Raw genomic sequence first — 27156 nt, 5'->3', positions numbered from 1 at the left:
CCATCGTTAACGGGGAAGAAACTTCAGCTGGGCGGCGGGCCCGGGGGCCTGCAGCCGGCCCGCCCGCCCCGCAGCGGGGGCAGCGTCGCCGGAGGAGGGACGGGCCCTGCCGCTGCCGCGCCGGGGCCCGCCCGGGGGAGTGGAGCTGGCGGCGCCGCCCCAGCGCCGCTCGCCCCGCGCCGCCGCCGCAGCGGAGGAGCGGAAAGGAGAGGGGGCGGCGGCGGCGGTGCCGCAGCCCGGGGCGTCGCTGCTGTCGCGGCGGCGGCGGCGGGCTGAGCCGGGCCGGCGGCACGGCGCGCTCTGCCCCGAGCGCCATGGCCCAGCGGCAGCCGGACGCCCCTGGGGACCCCGAGGCGGCGGAGCCCGGGGCTGGGGCCGCCGGCCCGGAGCTGGCGGCGGGGAGCGGCCCCGTGCAGATCCGAGTGGCCGTCCAGGCGGCCGCGGAGGAGGAGGAGGAGGAGGAGGAGGGCGGCGGCGGCGCGCCGTGCCCGGCGGCGCGGGGCGGCGGCAGCGGCAGCGAGGAGGACGCGGGGCGGTGCGGGCGCTCCAGGTGAGCCCGCCGGGGCGCCGGCCGGGCGGCGGCGGGGGGGGCGGCCGGCGGCGGGGGGGGCCCGGCCGGCGCCCGCCTCTCCCTGCGGGCCTGGCTGTGCGGGCGGGGAGCGGGGCCGCCGCGGGCACCCACGTAACGGTGCGGCCGCGGCTGATGCAACGCCGGCGGGGAGGGGTGGGAGAGGCGGGAAGCCTTCCAGCGGGGGCAGCCGCAGCGGCGACTCCGGCCGGGCTGCGAGTCCCCCCCGGGGAACGGCCGGGGCCGGGGCCAGGCTGCCGGCGGCCGCCCGGCGCGGCGGCGCGGGATGTGGCTTCCCCGCAGCGAGAAGCGCCGGGCTGTGGTGCCCCCGACTTTTCCATTTCACTGCCTTTTACAGACAGGGGTTTAGCGTTGGTTGTTGTGGTGGCTTTTTTTATTTTCCCGTTTGGTTTTTATTGCATAGAATTGTAGAGATTTTCTTGAGTAGAATTAAGACATGGACAAGCAGACCTGTTCTATGCCTTTGGAAACAAGCTGACCAGACATGAAACCAAGACCAGTTTAAATGCAGAAGAAACTACCACTTCATAATCTGCTCTACACTTCACTGTTTGATAAAGCCTATAGCGGTGTCTGTATTTAATGATAAGTTGCAGGAATTGCTGATGCCTGAAGTTGCTTTGCTGTCTACCAGAATCTCTTACTTCTGAAAGGAACATCCAGGATTTTTGTGCCAGAAAGCTGCGGAGAGACAAAGCACGCTAGTTGTAGTTCATGTTGTGTTTCGTACTAAAGCTGACGATGCAGTAAGAAATTCAGTCACATACAGATTAGGTACAGTAGCATGAAATTCAGTGTTCTGTTTGAAGATCAATTGTTTCTAATCGACTCTAACGCCACGTCCTAGCACTGACTCAGAATGAACTGCAGGGCATTGTTTTAAATCACAGAGGGGTAATCGGGGAGGGGGCGTTTTCTGCAGCTGCCCAAGTTGTCAACTATGTACTGCAGAAGCAGAAAGCGAGCGTAGCTAGACACAAGTAAAATGTTTAAACTGAGTCTACTTAGTCTTTCCACAATCATACATCACTGTTGTATTTTTATAAATCAAATGTGTACAGCAGTCTACAGTGTTGCATTCCAATTACCGATTTCTTAAATTCAGAATATTTTTTACATTTGTTTTCTTTACAATGTTACTTGTGTCAGAGCTTCTAGCCCTGGCTTAGACTAGAAAAAAGGGTGGTGGTTTTTTCAAGTTTTGTAACACATAATAGCTAACTCTTAAATGCCGCTTATTTAATCCTCTACAGTAGGTGCTATCTTCAGAAATGTTTGCTGACAGTGCTGATGTATATTCAGTTCTTGTGGAGGTTGCCTTTTTGTAAATGGCCTCTTCCTGATCCAGGAAAGGCCAGAGGTATTGCCATGGACAGAACTATAAAGGCTCTGCATCAAAAGTAGGTGAGTGGACTTCACACATGCTTTTGCCATTTACATGTAGTCTTAGCTAAGGATTTACTTCTGGGAATGCAACATCTGATAGGAAACTATTTACCCAAGCATTTGGAAAATTGTCAGTGATGGTCTAAAACTTCTGGGAATGAGCCATTTCACTCTCCAGCTAAGCTAGCAGACAATTTAGATTTTTTTCCCCTCAATTTCTAGGTTTTATAACTTAGGAAATGAAAAACATTTCCTCACGGTCAAGACACCACACTTCTTTGGGAGATATCTGAGTATTTGTGACATTCGGTCCTCAGCCATTTAGCTGCCAGGTGCTTTAGAAAGATCTTCAGACTTGATAACAAACAAGTGGTTCTCCAAAGTAAAGCTACTTCTTGCTCAACTTAGGTTTATTTTGGATGCAGACAGCTACAGGAAGAATCTGAGCTTGAACGGTGAATGTTTTTATGATGTCAGTCTAAAATGTAATGTTTCAGAATAGAAATTGAAATTTAATGATTGCGGCAGCCACGTGTCCCATTAGTAGGCACCCAGTATTGTATCCGCTAGTTTTTGTTAACAGACTTGCACTGCTTTTGAGTGATCGTACTGTTGGAACATCAACTTCGTGCTGTAAATTGTATTGCCACATACTGCTTATTAATACAATACCTTATTCTTTTTGAGACTCAGCAAAAACTTGTCAAAAGCTTAGGACTCGAGTGTGATGCCTGCTCCCTTTTTAATGACTTCACAAGCTCTGCTGAGGTACATGGGAGACCAAAGTAGTACATGATTTAAAGGGTCTAGGGAGCTTAGTGGATGATTTTTTTATTTGGTTTTTTGAACACAAGCTTTCATGATGGTCCCACAGCAAAACTAGACTGCTAACAGCTTTAAAAAAACGGCTCTGGCTTAAGGTAGACTTATGCATTATAGTTCTTATAGCAACATCTGTGGCTGTAGTCTGTGGGTGAACTATTTGCCTCAATGCTAGATAACAATTTAAATGGTCGTTTGTATTTCAGCAACAAACATGTTGCTGTAACTGTACGTGGCAAGAAGTTTATCTCAAATCCATGGTTGCAATATCTTTTTTTTGGGATAGGATGCTCAGTAGTGCTCCAATTTGCAGAGATAGATACCTAGACAACGTGATGGAGGGGCAGAGAGGAAATGGGAATGACTTCTTAGCAAGCTGTGTACGTGTGCGTACCCAGCTGTTCCTGAGGTGCATGAGCTGCTACTGCACCAAAGTCCTTAATCTGAAACGTACATACAGTTTAAGCCCCTTGGTAAACTTCTAGTTAAGTTACTCTTATCTCTTTGGAAGTGACCTGTAAAAACTGCAGTAGTCCTGTCAGTCTTTCTTGCTCCCTGCATACTGGCGCCTGCATTCATGCAGTGACAAGGCTTGAGAAATCATGATTGTGTCAAGTTTGAATATTCATTCCCTGGTATGTGACACTACTCATGAAGCACATAAATGTCAAGCCTATGCTTAATAGCTTCATACTGAAAAATAAAACAGTGTCACTGGAGGAACTTTGTACAGCACCAAGTGTCCGTGCGCTTGCGTCTCATGTTTTGGTGTAGGATTTGAGTTGGCAGAGTGTTTTCAAGATGCTAGTGTACATGTCTCATTGTTCTATGCTGAGATGAGCTTCTGGAATGAGCTCAGGAACTTGACTCCTTATGCTGACTGGAAAGCTTCATCCTCTGAGCTGGCCTCCTGCCTCAGATGGATAGGGCGATACCTGTTCAGTGCCTACATATAAAGTAAGTTGGAATCAGCATTACGGTTATGCCTTTTCATTTTGAAAGACTATTTGAATCCACTAATAGAAGACGAAGATCTGTTAGTAAATGATTTAACTGTTTTCCAGTGGTGGGGAAAATGATGATGACTCTGACCAGAACTGGAAGCCACCAGAAAATGACCTGATCCAGAAGTTAATAGCACAGATTGAATATTACTTCTCAGATGAGAACCTTGAGAAAGATGCCTTCCTTCTAAAGCACGTGAGAAGAAATAAGATGGGCTATGTCAGTGTTAAACTCCTCACTTCTTTTAAGAAGGTAAGCTAACTTTTTAAGTCTTGAAGTGCCTTGTGTAAGCCTCATGAATCTAAAAACATTAGGAGAGATTAGATGAAAATAACTTATTTTATAGAGGCAGTTTTACAGTCTTCCTCCTTATGTACCTCTCTCGGGGGTTGATTCAGTTTTGATGTGATGGTTACGTTCGTTCTCATCCAGAACTTCAATTACTGAACTCGTTCATGATTGGCTCGGGAACTCATAGGCTTTTAAGCAACTACACTTTTAAATTGCCATTCTGGGAGAGAGTAGGGCATAGTAAATGGGACATTGGATAAAATTCATTTCTAGATCAGCTACTCACAAGTAGCTAAGTAATCCTGGTAAAGGTACTTTCTTGTCTCGGAGAAGGGATGGTGAATCTGACCTTTGCAAATGTATGGAGATCCAAAAATTAAGAGTTGTAGAAAGTATCTGGTAACTGAAGTCACTTAAAGGTGAGGTGGGTTTTATTCTTTCTTTTCTTTTTTTAAACATTAGGAGCTCCTATGCAAATATGCGTATGTAACTGATTTCTAAAATTACATTAGAAACACTTTGTCAAGTTTCTAGGTCTGACAGTTTTGCAGAGCTATTCAGTCTAGAAGTTAAAGCACTCCCAGTTTCTTCAGACCACTTCAAACATATTATACTGATAACATAAACTCTTCAAAACACTCCTTGGAAATGGAGAAGCTTGGGTTTTTTTTTTTTAAACTAAGATTTTTGTGGGAGGAAAAATCAGTTCAATAAAATGAAGTCCTAAACTTGGCAAAACTACTTGTTTGGCAAATGTAACAAAATAAAAACTACGGAACAGGCATTTTGTCATGGCTCAGACCTAGATATGGAATGACTGAACAGCACTTGAGCAGTCTTTAAGATAGTGATTTTCAGTTTGAGATTTAGTGTCAGTTCCTATTTTCAGTAGATTCAACAGGACATGAGCTTTACAGGAGCTCACCGATGCCCATTATAGCAGGAAAACTGTTTACTTTTTCACTCAAGTCTGCTACATAAAACTTAAATCCAGGTTTCTGTTCAGAGGCTGGAGCCTGCATCTGCCTTACGCTTTCTGTATGTAGTTTGAGTGGGTTTGATCAGTTGTGCTGCTTAAGCTGTGTCTGTCTTCAAGGTAAAACACCTTACCCGTGACTGGAGAACCACAGCCTATGCACTGAAGTACTCGGACACTCTTGAGCTCAATGATGACAACAGAAAGGTTAGAAGAAGTACTCCAGTTCCAGTGTTTCCAAGTGAAAACCTCCCTACCAGGATGTTACTGGTGTACGATATCCACATGAGTTCTGAGCTGCAGGCTCTTAACAAACAACAAGAAAATGGCTGTGTGCAAGAAAGGATAATGGAACATCTCCTCAAAGCCTTTGTAACTTTTGGTGCAATTTCATCAGTTCGTATTCTCAAGCCTGGTAGGGATCTGCCACCCGATATCAGGAGGGTCAGCAATCGGTACACCCAACTGGGAACTCAGGAATGTGCAATTATAGAATTTGAAGAAATAGATGCTGCCGTACGTGCTCATGACTTCATGTGTGCTGAAAAGAAAGAGACTGGCATGAAAGTTGTCTTAATAGGCATGAAACCTCCAAAGAAAAAAGTTCCTAAAGACAAGAACCGTGATGAAGATACCAGCAAGAGTCTTAAGAAGGCTAGATCCCTTAATAAGAGAGTTGAGGAACTTCAGTTTGTTGGTGATGAATCTTCAGCAAATAGCTCTTCTGACCCAGAGAGTAATCCTACGTCACCGTTGTCAGGACGCAAAAGTACTGCAACAAATACAAGTAATTTGAGCCCCGTCATTCACCCAACCAACCATTTGAGTCCTAATGTGTCACCCAGATCAAGTCCTTGGAACAGTCCATCTTTACTAAGAAAAGTAACCAAAAAGTCTCCGCTGGCTGAAGACAGCAAGCTTAACCCAAGCACTAGCCCTGAAACGCCAAGGAAATGTACAGATTATTCTTCGGATAGCAGCATCACTCCTTCTGGTAGCCCCTGGGTACAGAGAAGAAAAGCTCAAACTGTAACACAAGAGAAGAGTCCCATCAGTAGCCCCCTGTTAGCTCGGAAAATACAAAATGCAGATGGCCTGCCTGTAGGGGTGCTGCGGCTGCCTAAAGGCCCTGATGGCACTAAGGGATTCCACAGTGGATGGGAAAGAAGGAAGGCTACGAAGAATGAATAAATCATTCTTTAAAAACAATTTCACAAGTCAGTCAACTGCTTTTGTTTAAGCCTGGTGAAAAGTTGTCACAAGAGTGACCGAGTTAAGTCAGTATTTAATTTTAAAAGTTTTTTTTTATTCATATAGAGACTTTATCATTTGTATATTTGTATATTCACTTCACAGACTCACAGAATAGTTGAGGTTGGAAGGCATCTCTGGAGATGTCCAGTCCACCTCCTTGGCTCGAGCAGGGTCCACTACAGCAGGTCACTTAGGGTTTTGAATATCTGCAAGGACAGAGACTCCCCAACCTGTCTGGGCAACGTGTTCCCACGTTCAACCATCCACACGGTAAAAAAGTGTTTCCTTACGTGCAGGTGGAATTCCCTGTTTGGGTTTGAGCCCCTTTTCCCGTTATTGGGTATCACTGAGAAGGGCCTAGCTCCATCTTCTTCACTCCTTCCCATCAGATACTTAAACACGTTGATGAGATCTGCCCCCTGAGCCTTCTCTTCCCCAGTCTGAACAGCCCCAGGTCCCGAAGCCTCTCATATGAGAGATGCTCCAGTCTCTTAATCATCTTATGCACTTATCTAATGCAATGGCCTTATCTGCATTATTATTTCTTTAATGTATTAGTTTGAAACGGGCATATAAATCATTCATGTAACTAGATGATTTGCAGAGCTGTGATCCTGAAGAGCAGTGTGTAAATACTTAGGGTTTAGCGGCTGTGTTACGATAGGCTGTGGTATGTTACCAGCCTAATCATAAGGAATAGAGGTTTTGAAGACCGTGTTTGTCTCAAAAGGAACTCTGAGAAACTTATGCTACAGTGAGCAGTTGCTCTCTGCTTGCATACGTCTCCAAAGACAATATTGTTTAGTAGGACCAAAGTGTATATTTTCATGTGATGTGAATGAAGACTGAGCATTGAAGACTGTTCTGTGTGTGTTATCTCATATAATCAGACGGAAATAAACAAAACTATTAAGTAAGTCGGGCTAGATTTATTTTGTTTACTTAAAGAATAAGTTGAGCTGCACCTGAATAGACACTTAAACCTCATCTTGTACCATATGAAATTCTAGAAATAGTTACTTGGAATTTCCACCGCATTCAGGGGGAGAAAAACTGGTCCTCTGCCCTACTACTGATGGTTACTTCAGTGGTGATGCTTCACTCTGACCGTATGTCACAGTCACTTTAATACAATATTATAAACTAAATAATGGTTATCTCACCGTTAAGTCTGAATTTAACAAGCAAGCTCAGCAAGAAGCACTTAAATTAAAAGTAACTATAATCCTCCCTGAAGCCAAATAAGGAACCTCTGTGGTTTTACTTATAAAAGTTATACTCCTGAAAAATAGCCCAGCGATAGTAAGAAGGTAAGGTTTCACCTTCTAATGTGCACAATAAAGTTCCCATCAGATGATGGTTCTTCATTCCAAAACTTTTCCCCATCCTTTCCAACTTTCATTTCCACGCTAAGCGTAACGCCTCTGCAGTGTAACTACCTGCAGTAACACACAGTTAGAAACCAATATACAGAACTCCCCCGGTTCTGTGTATCATTCTTTAGCCGCCCAAATACATTCCTGGTTCTTTTACTTCACACAGACGGAATCCTCCCAGTTACCTCCCGTTACCAGCTGAGTCACTATTCATACTGTGAAACGCAAAGTGTGTGGGGAGGCTTTAAATCAGCAGTGGATCTGCAAGTATCTAAGTGACAGGGTAAGTACAGTGTCTTCAGAAGAGTGATTCCATAACTCTAGATTACGTGTAACAGCACTGCTTCGCTATGTATCCAGAACACTGTTGTTTCATTAATAATCAGGGAAGTTGGTTGGTTTTTTCATTACAAAACTACGCAGCATCCGTGTGTCGTCACGTACCACACTGTTTGGGGGCAGCACTACAGCTGATGCAAGGCAGTATTTTGATGAAACACAGAAGTCAATTAAATGGAAATATTGAGAACTGTAACAGTCCATAATGTTAAAAATCTCGAAGACTGCTTGCAGGAAAAATAGGAAGTTGAAAATGGCAGCGTTTACCAGGGCTACGCTCTCTGAATGAGCACACCTACATGTTACGTTCAACAGGTAAACCTTAAAAATCAAACTTACGTCTGTATGACACCAGCGGTTTGAAACTAAAAACCTCACCAGACACTACTTTAGATTCTAAAGCTTTAGACGTGACAGATAAAATGAACACTGAGGATGAGCCCTGAGTAAATAAACAGGAAGTCGACAGTTTTTCTTCACTAATAAACCAAATACTATGTTATTGCAGAGTTATTAGAAGACCATAACTTATACTACTATAGCAGCTTATTTTACAAGAGAATGCCATCTCACTTGCGCGTAGGCCCACTTGTCCTGAGACTAAGATATACATAACTGTAACATTCCAGAAAGCTGCTCAGCCTGTCTTTGCAGACCTTTCCAATAAGAAAGGAGAAAGAATTCACTACATTTACTGCAATAATTATTTTTGTAGAAAGAAAATACAGACAAACTTTATCCAACAGCAAGTGATAATGCAACTTGATCAAACAATGAAAGGTGCTGTGAGCAGTGAAACTATTTGGGAAGTAATTTAAAGTACCGTTTATAAGTAAAAAGTCAGCAGGAGGTCTTACTCTGAGTTCAGATAAGAATATGTAAAACCACAGTTCTGCTTCACATAATTTCCCCCCCCCCCTCCCCAATCTCCAAAAGTAATGCTTTCTGCTCAGAAAACATTCTGTGGAAACCCCAGGTAGCCAGACAGACGTGCCAACTTCTTTGCTATCCTGCCCCCTGCCTGCCTTTTTTTTTTTTTATTTTCCCTTTTTGTTTCTTACTGCCACTTTGGAGCCAGAACAACTACTTTGTGCTGATTTCACTACAAAAGACCAAAACGGAAGTCACGAACAGCTTTTGTATCATTGTATTTATCATCAGTGTTCCTTGTAGAGCCCAGAATGGTTGCTTGTTTAATCAATCAATGTAAAAATATTCCAGGTATGAAATACCGTCTCTCTGGATACTTCCTGCGCGAGCTACCAGTATCTAGTAGTAGATACTGTTGCACGTATGTGTTCACATACATTTGGAGATCTCGGTATGAAAATGCACACGCACGCGCGCAGAGACGGGCGGAGCGAACCCCGTCGCTGCCGGAGCCAGGGAGCACCCTCCGCTCCCAGAGCGGACAGCGGGTGCGCCCCGGGGGCTCCCCCTTACGAACCCTGCCGCAGGCTCCCCGCACTTCGCCTCTGTGGAACTCACACGCGTGCGCACTGGAAGTAGTGGTTTTGAAAACATGGAGATTGAGGCTATTTTTATTGCTTTTTTACCAGAAACAAGCAGCAATTATAAAAAGCATTTTAAGAATTAGACCATTTCCCCCAAGTAGCTCACAATTTGCTGAGGCGTTCAAGATTCCCAACTTCAAATACTACAGGTGCCGAGTGCATCAGTAGGCACCACCGCATACGCTACACAATCCACAGCAGGCTTCAGTCCTACACGTACGCCAATAAAAACAGATGCAATATTTCCTTTGCGACAAATATTTCGTTCTCCCTGAGTTTGTTTCTGTCTTCACATTCAATCAATTGCTCAAAACTTCTGTTTAAAAACAATACAAAAAACCAAATATACGCACCATACACACAAACTGCTTGGCGCAATGTTGCCAACAGAGGCATCTGAAACCCTAACAGTTGTGCCTTTATTTTGTTCTGACTCTCAAATGTTCGTAGTATGATGACACATTTCAACTAAGTATTTTTAAAAAATGTCCTATCAACTGGAGAGGAACGATGTGACGACACATTTGGGATCTTAGTGACTGGTTTGACAGCCCTTTGCCAACTGCGAAAGCACACTAAGAGAGGATGCATTCCTGTCGTCTTCGTTTTGCACAGGCACTGTTTATGGGCTGGATTTGTAAACCTGAAGTCTGAAAAAAGCCAGGGACTTCAGTAAAAAAATGCTTCTTAACTAAGCTAACACACCCGAGCTGTTTAGAACAACCCATCGATTAATCAAACAGAGTTGGCTTCAGTTTACACCACTGTTCCCTTAGCTTTGATTTTACTACACCTGAAGCAAAGATATAGTTGATTGATTCATAGGAAAGATCCCACATCTGTGATCGAGTCAGATTAAATGTTTTTGCAACCAGCTCGTATTCTTGTGACAGATCTGTTGCAAAGACGCCTTTATCATCAGTCTGGAGTTAAATTGAAAGAAAAGAAAAAAAAAAAGTTTAAATTAGTTCCTCTACATCAAAAAGGGGTTTTTCTACACATTACAAACCAGTTTTATCTTGCTGTTTCACACTTTATTCCATGGTTCTTTCATCTGTTGGTAATTATTTCATACTTTATTTGCCGTATTTTCACTCAAAATTAATTAATCATTCAAACATACAAGAAAACCTCTTAAAGTGATGGCACAATTTATCAGGAAAATAGGATTTCCTATTAAAATTGCTAGAAAGATGGCTATCAAATGCTGCACACATGCAAGCTATGTCAGTATGTGCGCATCTCCTTATTCCTCTCTTCCCTTTCCTCAGACCCGGGAACTAGAGCATACTCTCTGTTCTTACATCTTCAGGGACGAAACTGTCTCACTCTCCGTACTTAGTGTCAACTAGAGTAATTTCTTGATACTGACTGAAGTACTGGGCTAGCATCAAAAACATGATCAAAAGCCACCTAAAGATTATTCATCTAAAAGGAGCAAGTTAGGATTATTTCAGGGTTAATGAGATTACCCATCTGCAACTCAGAGTCCTTGTGTCCCCACAGAGAAGAATGCTAACTATGTCCTGGTAAACGTCAGACACTGTATTATCTCCTCCTTCTACTACTCTTGTTTTTATAGGCCTTTGTGGGTAAACTGCTCTCTTACGTGACTTCATGGGTTATCTAGACTTTTCACAATTGAAAATCTCAGAAATAATCTCTAATCAGGAATTATTTTTCACCTAATACAAGAGAGTTCAAACGCAGTAGTAAATACTTTATACAGTAAAGGATTGAGACTTACTTGAATAATAAGCACAACGCTCTAATATATATATACACACGCTTGGACAATGCTACAAATTACAGGGGTTAAACCAACAGGTTGATAGTAAAATCCTGCCAAGGCCGGCAAAAGTACTTGGCACCTCAACATTTAAGGACCTTAATTAGCTGTCAAGAGAACTCAGGAACTCTCATCCAGCACGATAAATACCCAGGTAAGCACAAGCTTAAATGCAAGCACTGGACCAATACGTTTAAGAGAAATCTGTCAGTATGCAAACAGTTAAGAAGTTCATTGCATGCACAGCTGATCATCTTCCCTACACAGAAAAAAAGGTCTGGCTTTACGATAAAACCAAGACAAATACTAAAAATTCCCATTTGTATTACAAGCATTTCTCAAACAGAACATTAGGATTTCCTATCAGCAGATGATTTGCTGCAAGGTCAGAAATTGTTAGTAAGTCAGCTCTGATCCACAAAAGGAGATATACTTCTCCAGTTTCACACTAGTTTGGCTCTTTGCCTAAATACGTGGTTAATATCAAAAAACTTACACAAAGCACTGCCGGGTGGCCCATGTTGTACCAGTATCCAAAATGGTGTTTGTCACAGGAAGGCACTGTCTGAGTTTTGATGTTTGAGGTCATGCAAAGTTCTAAGGGAAAAAAAGAAGAAACAAGGATATATGTATCAAAACAAAAGACATGTTATGTTTTTGACACATTAACTGACTTCTTTCTGTTCCTGAATGAAAATTAAAATCAGCTATTGTTATTTCCTTGATTTTCTATGCTTCAAATATTCAGTAATATGTTCTGAGGAAAGTTTGGTAATCAATTTCTTCTTAACTACCGGCTGGGTATAAAATTTAGGGAGCTTACAAACCAGATAGAGAAACACCACACAGCCTTGCACGGTAAGTGAAAGTTATGATTAGGTTTTGTTTTCATCCAAGACATCAGTTGTTGTCTGCTGCCACAAATACGTCAAATACACAAAAGCGTTACCAGTGTACCTTTACAGGCTGTTCTCTCACGTACACTGCCACGTTTTTCTAAGTCACCTCTGGTCAAAGACAAACCAGAGTTACTAGATCAGCAGCACATACGATATTCTGAAACCTAGAGATCACCAAGTAACTTGCTTAACTTTTTTTCTTACCAATAGGTATATGATTCTGTCGAACAAGAGGCACTAACTCTTCTGAACCTGTTGTTGCAGAGTTGAGAAATGTTCCATGTCCAATTCTGTCAGGAGGCAGGCCCAGGAGAATTTTGGTCTCCTCTTCTTGATTTGGAATCTAGAGAGGATACATTTTACATTCAGTCAAGGCAGCATAAAACAGCACATTAAATAATTACAATGGACTTCCAGTTCTATTTTCACAGAATATCTTATCCAAAAGAAAGCATTAGTGAGACTAAATATCTGCATTACTACCCTGTAAAGACAGAAGTAGTGCATGAAAGCGACTCTCAACTTGGAATTACAAACCGACGAAGCCATAATCCTGAACTGTTATGTAAAAACAGATAGTTGCTATTTGCAGTTCTGAAGTACTTTCAGTTGGAGGCCTCAAATCAGCTTTGTATGCTTCCGTTTCAAAACGACCCTGTCAAGACAACCTTTAACACTTGTTTTACACAGGGATTAAAAAAATGGTGCATGAAGAACTTAGCCAAAACCAACCAACCAACCAACCAAAAGGAAACAAAACCAAAAGACCACTGAAGCATTAAGAAATATATTTTCAGAGAAGCATGCAGGAATATCCTGCAAAAACCTCCTTAATGAAACAGAAACAAGTATAAATAGGCCTCTGACATCACATATTATGCTTAATTTCCTGAAGAAATAAAAATATTTTCAGTATTTATCAGACTCATCAGAGTAAACTTCAGCCCTTTCAACAGATCGTATGGAGAGGCCCAACTTTTTCCACTGATACAAGCAGAGCTAACAGAACTACTCATGAAAACGGGCAAATTTTACTATACATGGCTTCTGATAAAATACCTGGAAGAAAACAGTGGGTCTCTTGGAATGTTACTCATTTTCAAATTCACACCTAACCCCCCAATACAGTACAGTGAGAAATAGTTTGCCAGTTCTGATTCAAACAGATTGTTGAATAGTTCTCCTTGTTTTCTTCTCTCTTGTCAAAACACCCCAAACCATTACTACTTTGGCCTGAGAAGTTCAAAAGGCACAGAAGTTAATTTTAGTTTCATCAAGGTTTTTATAAAACGGGAATTACAGAAAAGGACCAAAATAAAGCAGACTTTTACCTCTGAAAGATGCAACGCCAGCTTTAGACCTGCTTTTTTTGCTTCTGAAAGTGGTTCCAAAAAGTCTTGACCATGTCCTGCCTTGAAGACAGAAACACATCACCATTCTACAGCTTGCTTTACAAAACTCCTCCCGTCACAATAATTAAGAAGTCTAGCAATATCAAAATACTTAATTCAAATACAGTTACACTGAATTGTTTCTCTTTTCCCATTACTTCAGTTCTGAATGCAGCAAGTCACATAATGTCCTGCTATATGGGCACAATTTAGACCAACTGGTGAAATGTCAGTAGTTCAGACAATGCTCAACGCTGACAAAGGCAATTGTCTTGATTTTGATATCCTTTCTACAACTATCACCTAGAGCTACTTCATTTCAACTTGACAGCTATCCTCAAACATTTTTGCTTTCTTAATATGCAATAAGCATTTGGTGTGTCTAAACAAAATTTAAACTAGTGGCAGCCTGCAATATTATTTAACTTGCCTCAGCCCAGTCAATCTGACTGGGACAATTTAGTAATGGACACTTCCCAGATAAACACTGCTTTTCAGTGGCTCTTTTTTCAGTGTCATATATTAATCTATTGATTCTTTGTTAGAGTCTCTGTCCCTTACAGCAACAGGGATTAACCTGGTATCAAGATTATGAGCAATCCATTCAAACTAGCAACAAACATCGGACAAAAACTTGTAACAACAAAGCATGATTAGAACCGCTTGCTGTTACACAACATTATGTATTTCTCCTCAAGAACAGAGCAAAGCAAAACAAAAACTTACGGTGGGATCGCCACTGAGGTCAAGTCCTACTACAACCCCATCAGTGGAAAGAAGGAACTCTTCAGCAAGTTTAACGGTCTGCTTAGCAACTGCCGGGCCACCTCTTCTATTTATGGCTATTAACAATCTAGGATAGAAACGTACGTATTAAGTTAAATACAAGCTGTAATATCAGGAGACCAATAAATCTGATACCAACAAAAATGGCACTTCACATCTTTCACGGCTGAGCATAAAGAGTATTTGTATAGGAAACTGTTCAAGGAATGAAGGTACCGGAGTGCAGAGGGACACAACTTAGATAAATCCGTTAGGCTGTGAAATGCAACAGCCACGGTGAGAGGCAGGGCAGGGAACAACACACTGCACATTTGCTGCCTGCACTATCAGGCGAGCAACCTCTCAGAGGAGCACACGTGAAGAATGAGAGCTCTTCAGCATCCACAAATAAATCTAACAAGGGTTGCTACTGAGAGTGTAAGAGACAGGCAAGCAGACTGCCTCACGCAACCACTGACACCTTCTGAAACTTGCCTGCTGGTTAGGACCACCTCTCCTTTACAGCAGGCTGCCTGTACAGCTACGCAAGCAAAATCTTTGCAATGAATCTAAGCTGTGAGAAAGGACTCTTTAATGCAATTTCCATCAAAAACACTGCTTTTCCTGAAAATGTTGCAGAGAATGGACAGTCTTAGAGCTGAAAAGCTTTACCCAGTTTCATTCTCTATCAGGAAAAAGGCAAGATAACAATTCGGGTTTCCATATGAATTACCTGTTTCCGTTCCATGTAGTCTAGTTTAAGCACAATTTTCTTTCCTACACTGATGGTTCGTAAACCTCTCTGCAAACCATGACCAAGCATCAGGCTACGCAAGACCTTGAAACAGAGGTACTCCATGTGCTTTATTTACCTTACATCTATATCCAAGCCTTCTTCTTTACACTGCTTTATACCCTCAAGTACAGTTTCAACATACATCCTTTTGGTCATACCTACAAACACATGTACACATTTGGAATAAACATATTTGAATTCATTTTATTATGTTGCAGACCCAGCTCTAGCCTCCTAAGTTTCATTTTGCACCTTTGATTTTAGTCCATAGTCTTCTAATCTATACAGTTCTGTTTATAAATATAGCTTTACTTTGAAGCATACATTTGAATTAAGCCTCCTCCTAACCATCTGGAAGAAAGAAAATAACTTAGTGCCAACCAAAGAGTAGCAACAGGACTTCTCTTATGTGTTCCTATTAAACCACATCTAAAAGAAAATAAAAAACAAAGTAACAAAAAGAAATTATATCAGCTATTAAAAATATTACCAGACTCAGATGTCATACTAAAGTGAATAACCCAAATTCTTGGGTAGTGGAGTTATAACCAACACATTTTTGTCCTCAAAAATCTAAGAATAAAGTGACATGTTTTTACATGGTTAAATCTTTGCTTTTATATTTAAAGTAGATTTTTACTGAACCAACTAAATTTGACTTTACTTGTTATTAACATAGTCTTAACTAAGTTTTATAGCACATCAGACTTACGAATTAAAAACCAGAACAGACCGTACCTGTGGACTTTTCTTCTCTAGGAGTGCTCCTCAGTTCCAGGTACTTGACACCATCATCAGCAAATTCTTTAATAACATCTTTAGTTATCTGATCAAGAAGCAGTGTGTTCAACATCATGAAAGTAATGCTGGTAATTGGTTATATTTTCCTTTACAACTAAAAGACCCAGATATCTTTTGGTGTGAAACACTTGCAAAATTTTCAGGCCCGATGTGTTTTCAGCGCTCTCCACCTCTGGCAATACTGCCCCACAGAGGGTACCTTAAGTTCCCTCAGTGATACTAAAGAGAGTTAGGACAAATGAGAATTTCCTCATCTGAACAAGAATACCCTGCAACTGCTGCAGTCAAAACCCCTTTCACAGCTACCGTACCTTTCTGTAAGTTTAACAGGCTGCCTACAAGCCCCTTTACAGAAGGAAAGAAGATGACACTACACCACTTTCTGCTCCCTATTTTGATCACACAACAGTTCTCCTTGACGCTTTTGTAACCCGAGGTGAACAAAGGGCAACTCTAGTTCTGTAGCTTTGGTATGTAATGAACCACAGAAGAAACAGGAGACTACGGTAAATCAAAGCTTTGGTAACAATGAACAGACATCACACTTTTCAGACATCATCAGCCCAAGCATCTCAGTGGTCATAACGACCACCATATTCAAAGCTCACTGCTTTCACAAAAATTAAATGTAGAACTTATATAAAATCCTGTGTTTCTAAATTAATGTGTTTTACAACAATAATTCTGACCTCTGATTGAAGGGACCGTTGTTCATATTGTTACTTGGAATCCAATGCTGTTAATCCAACTAATTCTGACTGCGTGTATTGCTTGCTTGTTTTAAGTGAACTTTTAATTAACTTACCAGTAAAATATCTTCAGTCCTAGTGGTAATCTGATAGATGATCTGAAACATCTGAAAACATCTAAAATAAAAAGTTAAAAAATAGACTGGACAAATGTTGAACAGTAAAATGAGTACTCAAAAAAAAAAAACCTACACTTTGAAAACATGTACTCATTATGCTCGGTTAACCAGCTTGTAGCTTAAAATACAAAGACCATCTGAATGGCGATTTCTGATTTTAGATGCTAACAATGCATTTGCAACAGAAACTATCATTATTACCACAAAGCTTTTTGAAGCACAAAGGAAAACATGAAGTTTCCAAAAAAGGAAACTATACGAGTCAATTTTCTCTGAAAAGCATATGCTACAAGTGAAAATTTTCAATCCTTTAAAAAGGGAATTAATCAACACGAGATTTCCATTTGGTCTGCAAACATCTAAGAAGTTATTCTATAGATACAAGTAGCAAAAAATCTAACAGACTGTACTGTAACTAAAACTTGAAAATGTATTTTCTGCAGTCAGTGTATAAGGCCATACATTTCTCTGTTTTGAACTTCATTAAAAGACACTCGGTAAACATTCATCACGCACAGGCATACACTCACTCATCTAAGGTTCTCTTCTTTCCTTTGTCAATCACAGTCATTCCATTCTGGATCTGAAGGTACGGCTTCTGGGCCATAAGTTTCTTCATAGTGGCAGAACTGATACAGCCGTTCAAATGAGCATGAAGTTCCTAGAGAAAAAATAAAATCCTATGGATTTGTGTCCGGTGAAAAGGGCGGTTTCCACATCTTGTTTGTGTTACTGTTCTTGTATCCTACATTATCGCTTCACTCTGAGTTTGAAAATAAGGCAACAGTTGTCTCTGTGTTTGGCTAATAATTGTTTCCTGCGGCTTTTGCACGCAGCGGTTCAACTGGGACTGTCCTCTTTGCGCCTTCTCCCTTGGCAGGCTGCTGCTAGCGCTGAGCTCCGGGGGAGCACAGCCGAAAAAGGGCTCTCCCGCTCACTGCCGGAGCGGTGCGATTCAAGGGGAGGAGGACGCGAACCGCCGCCTCAGCGTTAAGAAAAGTGTAATAGGGATTCAAGAACTCTTTCCCCATCCACTGCAATGTACGTGGACATTGTTTGAAAAGAGCAACATCTGTATATCCACTCACCTTTCTTTTTTTCATACTTTGCAGCTTTAACTCACACCAGAAATCCAACAAGATGCTACCTCTACCCATTAACAGCAACTGGAGTAATTGCCCTCCTTTGTCAGAGACTGCTTTCTGCCTGACGTTCTCTTGACAGCCCACCTTTGGGGTCCAAACCTGGGATCCTCAGCTCCATTCCTCACCTCACCTTTGCTCCTTCTGACCATCTCTTGGCTCCCAACGTATGGAACAGGTCCCGAGTGCCCTCCCAGCTCCTTCAAAACCTATCTGCAAAGCACCTGCTTTGTTACCCACCCCCTCGCCCCCCCGGGACGCATCCCTTCCCACTGGGAAAAGAAAAACTGGAGAAATATTTTTTTCAAGCCTTTGACTGGAAAACATGTTGAAATTGTAACTCCTTCAAGATTTAATTATTTTAATTTTGTGAAGTAGTGTATTTCAGATTCCCATTTCAAAGTACTAAGTTCACAAGCAGAGGAAAAGGGGCCAGATTATCTTAAACTGGGAAGGTGCACAACTCCAACGAACCACCGGGAGCTATGGCTGCTTACCGCGTGTGGAAATCAAACCAGGTACATACTATTACTGCATTAAATTCTTCAGTCTGACAAGTGAAATACCTCACAGAATTCAGTTAGACATCAAACACGAACCCTGAAAAACATCTTACAGAAAAGGAGCATGAGAATACAAGGATGGTGTGATTTGATGTGGTTTTGATTCTGCACCTGTGCCTTTACAGGATCAGCTCTCCGCCACAGTACGTGCCATTTGCTGTTTTGCAAGTCCAGAACGGCCACACCGATAAAAATGCAGTAACACGTAGCAAAGGATAGCACAGATACGCTAAAAGTAAGGCACACCCTTCGGGACGTGGAAAAAAAAGGGTTATCTGAGACAGACTTCTTGGGCTAGCCTCGGCGAAAAACAGGACAAAAAAAAAAAAAAAAAAAAAGATGCTCAATTGATTTAATTGGAAGAAGACCAGACACTAAGAACCGCAAACGAGCTGGCCAGGCAAGCACCTACCGCATTTTCCTGTGGGATAAAGGACCTCAGAGAAAGTGCACGTTCGATAAAAACTCTGAGAAAACGGCAGCTGTCTGTCCGTCCGTCCGTCCGTCCGTCAGCCCCTCAGCCTCAGCCCCCGCTCCCGCCCGAGGCCGCCGGCACCGCGGGCTCCCGCACCGGCGAGCAGCGCCCGGGGCCGCCCGGGCCCGCACCCGCGGCACAGGCAGGGGCCCCCCGCCGCCGCCGGCTGCTTCACCGCCCCCTCCCGCCCCGCCCCGCCCCGCCGAGCCGAGCCCCCGCCGCCCCCGCCGCTCACCACTTTGGGCAGCTGCCGGTAGAAGCGCAGCTCCCGCTCCCGCTCCCGCTCCGCCGCCATGACGGCGCCTGTGCCGGCGGAGGGCGGGCTGCGGGCTGCGGCCGGGCGCTCGGCGGAGGCACCGCCCGGCCCGGCCCGGCCCCGCGGCCCGCGTTCCGCCCCCGGGGCCCGCGTTCCGCCCCCGGCAGCAGCCGGGCCCCGCTTCTGCGCGCCCCAGCCGGGGGCGGCACCGCCTCGGGCGAGCCCGCCGATGCGGGGCAGCAGCCGCCGCTCCCCCCGCCCCCCAGCGGCGCACGGACAGACGGGCGCAGCAGGGCGAGGGCGAGGCCGTAAGAGGCACCATTAGCATTTAACTCCATGAAAGCTCCAAGTGCAAGTTTATTCCCGTGATACGATTTTCAGAGTGACTGCACCTCAGTACTACACAAGCGACAGTGCAAGCCCAGCGGGAGGGGGCGGGCACGGCAAGAGGCCGCCGGGCCGGGAGGCGGGCAGCCACCCTCGGGGGCTTCGGTCAACTCAACGAAGTGATTCTTCCTAACGGCACTACAGTTTGCTACGTTAGCTTGTTACAAAGCCGTAAGTGGATAAACGCACCGATTATATTGGCAACCCTTTTTTAAAATGAGCTTGGCAAGCTTACCAGCACAGGAATACGAGTTGTACCTTTGACCGATATGCAGGTCAAACCCAACCAAAATAAAGACATTCTGGAACAATCCCAAAACCTATTTCAATTATTTCATATTTAGATTTTAGTGCTACTGCAATCTAATTCTAAAAACCCCGCAATTTTAAGCCGACAAGTCACTACGCAAATGTTAGCTCTTGCTATATCCCAAAAGAGAGATGAATGTAATTAACATCCTAAAACATGGTGATCTACATACTGCTAGAGTGATTCAGGCAAATAAATTATCCTCTCACAAACATGAAAAAAGAATATATTACTGACATATTTAGGTAAGTTAGCTTTAAAGTTAAATTCAAGCATACAAATATGAAGTAAACAACTCAATATTCAAGTTAGTTTGCATCTCTTTGGTGCTTGACAGATCATCCAAGTTCAAGCACAGTGCAGAATTTGGTTAGCTGTTCAACTGTTTTCATAGAAAAACAGCATGTCCATAGAAGGAAGAAAATGAATTTCAACTTACTCAGTGATCCACTCCTTTATTTTACCTTAGTTAAAGGCAAACTAAGTACAGATACTGTACATTAAAATATATGCACATAAAAAGAACAGTCGTTCTTCATTCTACCTTAAAGGCTCAAATCTCTACATTCGTCTATTTAAAGCCCTTTCCAAGCAACTACTCCCCTCTGAAAGGTCTTGCACCCACATTTAAATATAAAGAGAACCATCTGCAGGTCCCACATAGCCAACGCCTATTAGCAGCACATCAATTAGTGTCCATATGCCCAGTCCACCAAAGCTGAAGAGTTTTCCCAGACCTTCCCGCCACTGGCCCAAATAGAAACGATCGGCACCAAATCCACCAAGGGTGATGCTGTAAGAACAGAAACACAATTCGTTATTATTATTTTTAGATGAACTCAGTTTGGGTATCCATACACACTTCTTTCTGACATACCCACAAGCTGACGATAGTTTTGCTCTACATCAGTCAAGAAACTATACAGTTTTTGCACAAAAAGAGCTGACTGGGTTATTAAATGAGACAGCTTTTGATGAAGTAGCGCTATTTCGTAGCTAATTAATACTACCCAGAGACTTGACAGTTTTTCATTCATGACAAGCAATAAAAACCACAACTCTCACATTTATAAACGTATTTTGACTTTTCTAAGCTATCAGAAGCTAAAAAAACCCCAACAACCAAGCTATAGAAACAGACCCAAACGCTCTATTCAGCCCCATGCAGCAGTAAGGCAACAGTAAGTTTCTCCAGCTGGCGGCAGAGAGAACAACTCTTGCTATAAAGGAAAGTGCGTTAGATCACTTTCTTCATCAGAGTCTTATTCTGTCTTTGGCTCCAGGAACAGAGAGTCTTACTACCTAATTGATCATATTAACCACTTTGGAAATATTAAAACTTAATGAAAAAGGTCTTACCTCCAAGAGAACTTCAGTTACTTTCAAATCGCTACTGTGGTGCTCCAGTGGCTTAACATTCCAAAAATAACCTAAATAGTTTCTTTCAACACTGCTACACTGGTCTCTTCCCTAATAATTTAAAATGCAAGAAACTCCATCTTAAGGCATTTCCAGCTGTTACAGTTGGGAAGGAAGCCGTAACAAATGTTACGTATACCAAATAGCCAGCTCAGCGACACCTATCCAATTCAGAAACTGCTGCATTCATTTCAGATGCCAGTAAGTAATTTGGACAATTTTCAGTCCTCATTGTTTAAAACATATAAAAAACTGGGAGAAAAACATAAATCTGCAGGTTTTTTGAGCATTTGCACCTCATTTGATACCATACAGAATGAAAGCAAGCGTGCCCTCTCTACTCAGCAAATGGATCACTTTGTGAAGCCTAAGAACCACTGGTGTTTACTCTGAAGAAAGTACATTCCATGCAGAAGCAGGGTAAATGTTTTCTCTCGAGCTCTATTTACTGAAGACAGCTAGTATCGCTGCGTATGAAATCTTCGGGCAGCCTACACCTCCGAATTCTAAGCTAGACTATATGAACTATTGGTTACTCAAGTACACCAGTAAAAAATGCCAAGCAGAAAAACACACAAACTAAAGATTTTCTAGACAATTAATCTATTTCTAATAATATTATCTATTTTAGCTTGACCTTATCTAACAGTTCTCATGTACCTTAGTGCCAAGGCAGTAGACCACTTATAACCTCCGGTCCAGTTGCAGTAGAGCATCTTAGGAAAGACACGATTACCTAAACATTAAAAAACATTCAAACCTTAATGTAACAAACAAAGAGCACATAATGAGTAAGAAAATGACAAGCAAGAAGATACTGCATTTCTCTAACAAGAGTCTAAAAGGGTTGACATTAGTCGAAACAAACACCGTCAACACAAAAGCATATATATCCTCCATCAGTCTATGTCCCGCATCAGAAAACATGCAAGGTCACTGAAGAAATAAGGGGAAAATTAAACTAGTTGGGTGAAACCAGCATGAATTTTGTTTAATTACCCCACTGAGACATTTGATATTGATTCTATTAGTGGTGTCCAAATTAGTTTTATTCACAGAGGCTGACAAAAATGAAACAGATCTATTTTCTCTCATGTGAAGGTATACGACAGCATTAAAAGCCAATGTTTACAGTTAAATGTCACTATTATGCTTAAAAATCAAAATGTAACTATAAAACTGTCAATAGATTAATCAAGGTGCAGGCTGTTACTGCAATGGACATAAACAATCATTGTATTGACCCATGACAAAAAATGTTCAGAAATTCTTTAGGAAAAAAGCTTCTTTACAGAATCTGTTTCAGCCCACCTTACCTAGACAATGAATATGATCCCGTACTGTACAAGTGGCATTATATCGTTGTCGTGGACAAGAAACCGTCATGCAGTTTGTAGAATTGGTACATACATAATCAGTTGTTGCAAGCTGCCAGCAAAACTGGCATGTCATGTTAATTGTAAAGTTCTCCTGCTCGTGGTTATTCTGATCCTATAAACGGACAGCATTATCACTTCACTAGTAGTAAAAAAAAAATCACAGTGTGCAGTACCAAATTACATTTAATGGAAAGACATTTTGGGAAAAATAACAATTACCCTCTTTGCTACCTCTATGTAATCAAGTCAAATAGGAAAATCAACATTAGAAAACAGAGTTATTAATGCGCAGTTTAACATTACTGCTTCCTCCAGCGTAGGGCTACTGCCAAAAGGAGGACTCGTTCAGTCTCACCTGTAAAGATCAGCCTGCAGCTCTGAGAGATATTTAGCCTCCTCACTCTCAAAATGGTTCAGTTTTGATTGGTCAACAAATTGATTCAACTCAATTGCATGGCTGCATAACAAAAAGATCCAATGCCAGAAATGGAAAACAGAGAAGGGTAGGTCTGCTTCTTCAGCAACGGCCTACAGCTGAATGATTAACTACATCGCAGACCTGCAAAACTGCCTATGTAAAAACCCGGAAAACAATTTTTTATATTTTATGACTAGATGCCACAGTTTAATTAAATTAAATATGGGTTATAAAGTAACAGGTTACTTACAACACAATGAACATGCGGCTTGACTTTGCAATCAAAAGTGGCCGGCTTCCCATATACACAGGAATAGTTTGTGTTACATGTCATACAGTCTGGTGGCAATCTACTGCAAAGCCCGTTGCTAGGACATTTAGTCACATAAGGTGGAATTTCTGTACTTTCTGAAAGGTGAAACACGTGAATAAAATTAAGAAAGCGAATAAAAAAAGCTATATAAAGTATATATATACGTATGTTTTTCTTTTATACATATGTATACACACACGTGCACCAACACTGCATAAAGGGCTTTCCTTCTACAGCGAGCAGCATTAGGAGTTTGCATTGTGGGAACCACTGTGTCTGTCAAGTGAGCTACACGACACAGCGGGGTACCCTGCAAGGGTCTCTCGGGTGTCCTGACCAGGACAGCACAGCAGCACGCTTCAGGACAGCACCAGAACAGAGCTCAGCACGGATTAGTGCCGCCTCCGCCAGTATTTCTCAGCGGAAGTAATCAGTTTAGGTATAAAAGCAGGTTGACACGCGTAACCTACTTTTAGTTCAGATCTAATTGTTTACAGCTAGCTCAGCCATTGCTGTTTGCATGTGCGCAGAACCACCTCTTAAATTACTAGCAAGAACAGCGTTTCAGCCAATCCTGACGCATCCCTTAGCTAAAAAAACTGTATTTATGTTGCACAGGGAACAGTAACAAGTTCTTGCAGAATGCTGGAGTCTTTCGAGAACTTCCACCATCCTGACAGGGTGCAAAACACGTGAACCACAACGGCAGTTTAACCGGTCGTCTTCTAGTTGTAAGATCTTATATGGACCGATTTTCTAACTATATAATCCAAACTAGTTGTTAAGGTCATTGAAGAGTAATTCACAATGTGTTATACTATAATGTGTTTTACCACTGTGAAAGCATGTACAGGTTTCTAAGACGTAATTCAAGAATTTTACTGTTAAACTCAAGACACTGAGGAAAAAGGTCCACAGAAGAAAAACGAAAGAAACAACATAATATTGTACCTGTGGCTTTAAAATAGGGAGTATTTGTACTTGTTGAAGTTAGACTTTTTGCAAATGTAGACTGTGGCTGTGAATGCTTTGTGGTCATCAAAGATCCTGCTACAAGAAAAAAAGATACGGAGAAAGTGATATTTCTAGAATAAAATTAATCTTCAGACACAGTTTGATTTCAGCACACTGATGTGAAATTACAAGTGGAAAGTGTAATGAGAATAAAAAAAATTATAAACATCTGTTTCCCTATTCTATAAATAGTAGGATGTTTACCTTAAATATTAAAATGAGCATCAGAAGTAAATCTTTCCTCTTAGAGAAGAAATCATGTTTATTTCAATTCAATCATATTTTTTGATTCTTGAGAATTAAAAAACATTGCTCAGAAAGCAGATTTTACACTGTATTCGCTACTGAACAAAACCATTTAATCAAGCAACGCAGCTAGTTCTTTGACAGAAAGCTAGAGCAGAAGCACTGGCGGGCAACCGCGGCTGTATTTGGGCACGCACTTCGCGTTTGTCTCTGCGCAAATCCCACGATTCCAAGGACTGGGGCTGTGCAGAGCCGAGAGGCGGGCAGATCCGTGCCCGAGCGTGTAAGGCAGCGCAAATGCACGGACACACGGACACACAGACACAGACACAGACACCCCCACCCCCCCGAGCGGGCCGTGCCCGGCTGGAAGCACGAAGGCAGGTCCATCGCGCCTGCCTCCCCAGCTGCTCGCCAGGTACGCTTTGGATGGCAGGCAGTTCAGGACAAGGAGCACGCACAAAAGAGGCGACGTAAGCGCGGAGCAGCGGGTGAGCGGGGCCCAGCCCGTCTTTTGTCCTAACACCGAGCATCTCAGCGCGAAGCACCGGCGCTGCAGCGCACGACTGAACCCAGCCATGCCCCAAGCACCCGGTTCCACCCCGCCCGGCGAGGGAAGCGGCAACGCTTCTTCCACCGAGCGAGGTCACGGCCACCTCCCCCGCCCGGCCGCTCAGAGGCCGGACCCGCCAGGGGCGCGCTCAGCCCCCGCCCCGGGGACCGGCTGAAGGCACCGGGGAGAGCGGCCCCCACCCGCAGGCGAGGCGCTGAGGCGCCGCCGCGCCTCCCCCGCCGAGCCGGGGGCTGGAGCGCCCGGCCCGCCCGAGCCGGCCGCGGGGCCGCAGGCAGGCGGCCGCTCCCTCCCCTGCCCCCCCTTCTCCCACCCCACCCGCCCCGCCTCGGCCTCGGGGAGCCCGGGCAAAGCGGCGGCGGCCGCGCTCACCGCGGCCGGAGAGGACGTAGAGCTGGGAGAGGAAGAGCGCGACGCCGCAGAGCCGCCGCAGGGCGCGCAGCCCCGCCAGCGCCGCCATCTTGTCCGCCGGCTCCGCCGCTGCCGGCGAGGGGCGGGGCGGGGAGGCGGGGAGCCCCGCGCGGGGCCCGGCCCCTCGGCAGCCCGGGGATGGGGGGGGGGGGGGCCCCCGCCGCCGGCCGGCAGCGCCACGGGCGGACCGGGCCCCGGCCCGCCCGCCCCTGCGCCTGGCCCGCCCCGCCAGCTGCAGCTGCCGGCGTTGCGGGCCGCCTGCGGCTTTCGAAACGTCACGCGTCCCGGCGGCGCCCGCCCCTCAGCCGCGCTGCTCCCCTCCCCCGCTCCTGGGCCCACGCATTTCTCCCTGCAGCCCATTTTAATTTATGCTATTTTTATTCATTTATATCCTTCAATGACATCTGTCATTGCTGCAGGTCATCTGAAAACCTACATGGCGGCGGCACAGATACAGGACTAACTTTTTACCATACATGTGTTTGCAAAACCTAGAAATTCACCGTAAAAAAAAACCCTAAAGTGTTAATTCTGCAGTCTGAATACATCACGTGTATCGTGGAGGCTGTAGTCCCTAAAAGCATGGTATTTTATATATAAAATGTATTATTAATAATAAATACACATAAAAAGCACCCTCCACAGTGCATGTTAATTCTGCAAAGTGGAACAGAAAGCTTTCCCAGCACTTGTTCCTGCAAATTATTCTTTTTTTCTTTTCTTTTAAAAGCAGGGGATAATCAGTTGGTAAAAACAGATACACAAAACCAAACTCATACAAACCCAAAAATAGGCCTATCGAACACAAGTCTGTACAAGTGTGTCAGGCAGAAGGAAAACGCTAGCTTTGTATTTGTATAACATTTCTGCACTATATAGTATTTTCTGTTTCATTTCACTGATATTTAAATCACAACTGCAGTTGTATAGCTTAGATAACTGAGTAACATATTTAATGCTATCTAAGCCTTGTAACGAAAAACGGTATTAAAAAAGTGAAAAAATCGTGGTAAAAATTAATCTCGAAAAAATCTGATTCAATTGCCTGCAACAGTAACTTTAAAATCATTTATAAGCATAAAGAAGTCAGATAAATATGGCCAATTTAAATTCCAACATGCTGTGTTCTAAAATGAAAATTGTCATCTGCCCCTTTTCAGCGTTCTCAGTATCCCAAGCAAATACAGCAATAAATTGCACACAGGAAGTTTTTTCAAAGGTTGGTTTGTTTTAGAAAAAAGCCAAATCAACAGCAAACACAGGAAAAAATAAAACACTTTCCACACAGATATGGTGAGTAATTCAACTTCATTCTTGGCAATCACCTTTACAGCAACCAGTTATCACACCAACTCAATCAGTGCCTCGTTCCACTGAGATTTCCAACAAAG

General features: G+C 43.3%; 3 protein-coding genes across 6 annotated transcripts; 1 reads left to right on the top strand and 2 right to left on the bottom strand.

The window, feature by feature from the left end:
- Positions 1–314: 314 nt before the first annotated feature.
- Positions 315–7197, top strand: LARP6 (La ribonucleoprotein 6, translational regulator; the record flags this gene model as incomplete). The annotated part of the gene is made up of 3 exons (XM_082321429.1): positions 315–550; positions 3862–4054; positions 5190–7197. 3 exons carry the CDS (start codon positions 315–317, stop codon positions 6258–6260), a joined length of 1500 nt encoding a protein of 499 aa, XP_082177555.1. The 3' UTR covers positions 6261–7197.
- Positions 7198–9508: 2311 nt separating this feature from the next.
- On the bottom strand, positions 9509–19384 carry MAPDA (N6-Methyl-AMP deaminase). Of its 3 annotated transcripts, none has more exons than XM_082322011.1 (10): positions 19277–19384; positions 17392–17522; positions 16799–16859; positions 15931–16018; positions 15269–15350; positions 14358–14484; positions 13572–13652; positions 12445–12583; positions 11838–11938; positions 9509–10475 (listed from the first exon to the last, which is right to left on the bottom strand). In XM_082322011.1, the coding sequence occupies exons 1-10, from the start codon at positions 19334–19336 to the stop codon at positions 10284–10286; spliced, it is 1062 nt and encodes a 353-aa protein (XP_082178137.1). In that variant the 5' UTR covers positions 19337–19384; the 3' UTR covers positions 9509–10283. The 3 variants fall into 3 exon arrangements, with proteins under 3 accessions (XP_082178137.1, XP_082178139.1, XP_082178138.1); XM_082322013.1 differs by having other exon boundaries at positions 9510–10475; positions 17392–18614; positions 19277–19326; XM_082322012.1 differs by lacking the exon at positions 19277–19384 and adding an exon at positions 18501–18757 and having other exon boundaries at positions 9510–10475.
- A 178-nt stretch (positions 19385–19562) lies between these two features.
- On the bottom strand, positions 19563–25830 carry TM2D3 (TM2 domain containing 3). Of its 2 annotated transcripts, none has more exons than XM_082322143.1 (6): positions 25727–25830; positions 24475–24573; positions 23461–23618; positions 22730–22904; positions 22074–22149; positions 19563–20787 (listed from the first exon to the last, which is right to left on the bottom strand). In XM_082322143.1, the coding sequence occupies exons 1-6, from the start codon at positions 25812–25814 to the stop codon at positions 20622–20624; spliced, it is 762 nt and encodes a 253-aa protein (XP_082178269.1). In that variant the 5' UTR covers positions 25815–25830; the 3' UTR covers positions 19563–20621. The 2 variants fall into 2 exon arrangements, with proteins under 2 accessions (XP_082178269.1, XP_082178270.1); XM_082322144.1 differs by having other exon boundaries at positions 24475–24570.
- Positions 25831–27156: the final 1326 nt, after the last annotated feature.

The sequence above is a fragment of the Platalea leucorodia genome, assembly GCF_965183815.1.
Source record: "Platalea leucorodia genome assembly, chromosome: 9".
NCBI lineage: Eukaryota > Metazoa > Chordata > Aves > Pelecaniformes > Threskiornithidae > Platalea > Platalea leucorodia.
The sequence above is the reverse complement of the archived record's forward strand: the minus strand, read 5'-3'. Positions and strand labels throughout refer to the sequence as shown.

Bases quoted from the DNA above. Each gene is read 5' to 3' on its own strand.
- MAPDA (XM_082322011.1), bottom strand. From the start codon at position 19,336: ATGGCGGCGGAGCGGGAGCGGGAGCGGGAGCTGCGCTTCTACCGGCAG. The intron at 14,485-15,268 runs GTAAATAAAGCA...TTTCTATCCTAG, and splicing joins GGCTTGGATATAGATGTAAG to ATTGTTAATAGCCATAAATA. The intron at 10,476-11,837 runs GTAAGTTTTTTG...ATTTAACTCCAG, and splicing joins GCCACCCGGCAGTGCTTTGT to ACTGATGATAAAGGCGTCTT.
- TM2D3 (XM_082322143.1), bottom strand. From the start codon at position 25,814: ATGGCGGCGCTGGCGGGGCTGCGCGCCCTGCGGCGGCTCTGCGGCGTC. The intron at 24,574-25,726 runs GTGAGCGCGGCC...TTTTTCTTGTAG, and splicing joins CTACGTCCTCTCCGGCCGCG to CAGGATCTTTGATGACCACA. The intron at 23,619-24,474 runs GTACAATATTAT...TTCACCTTTCAG, and splicing joins TCCCTATTTTAAAGCCACAG to AAAGTACAGAAATTCCACCT.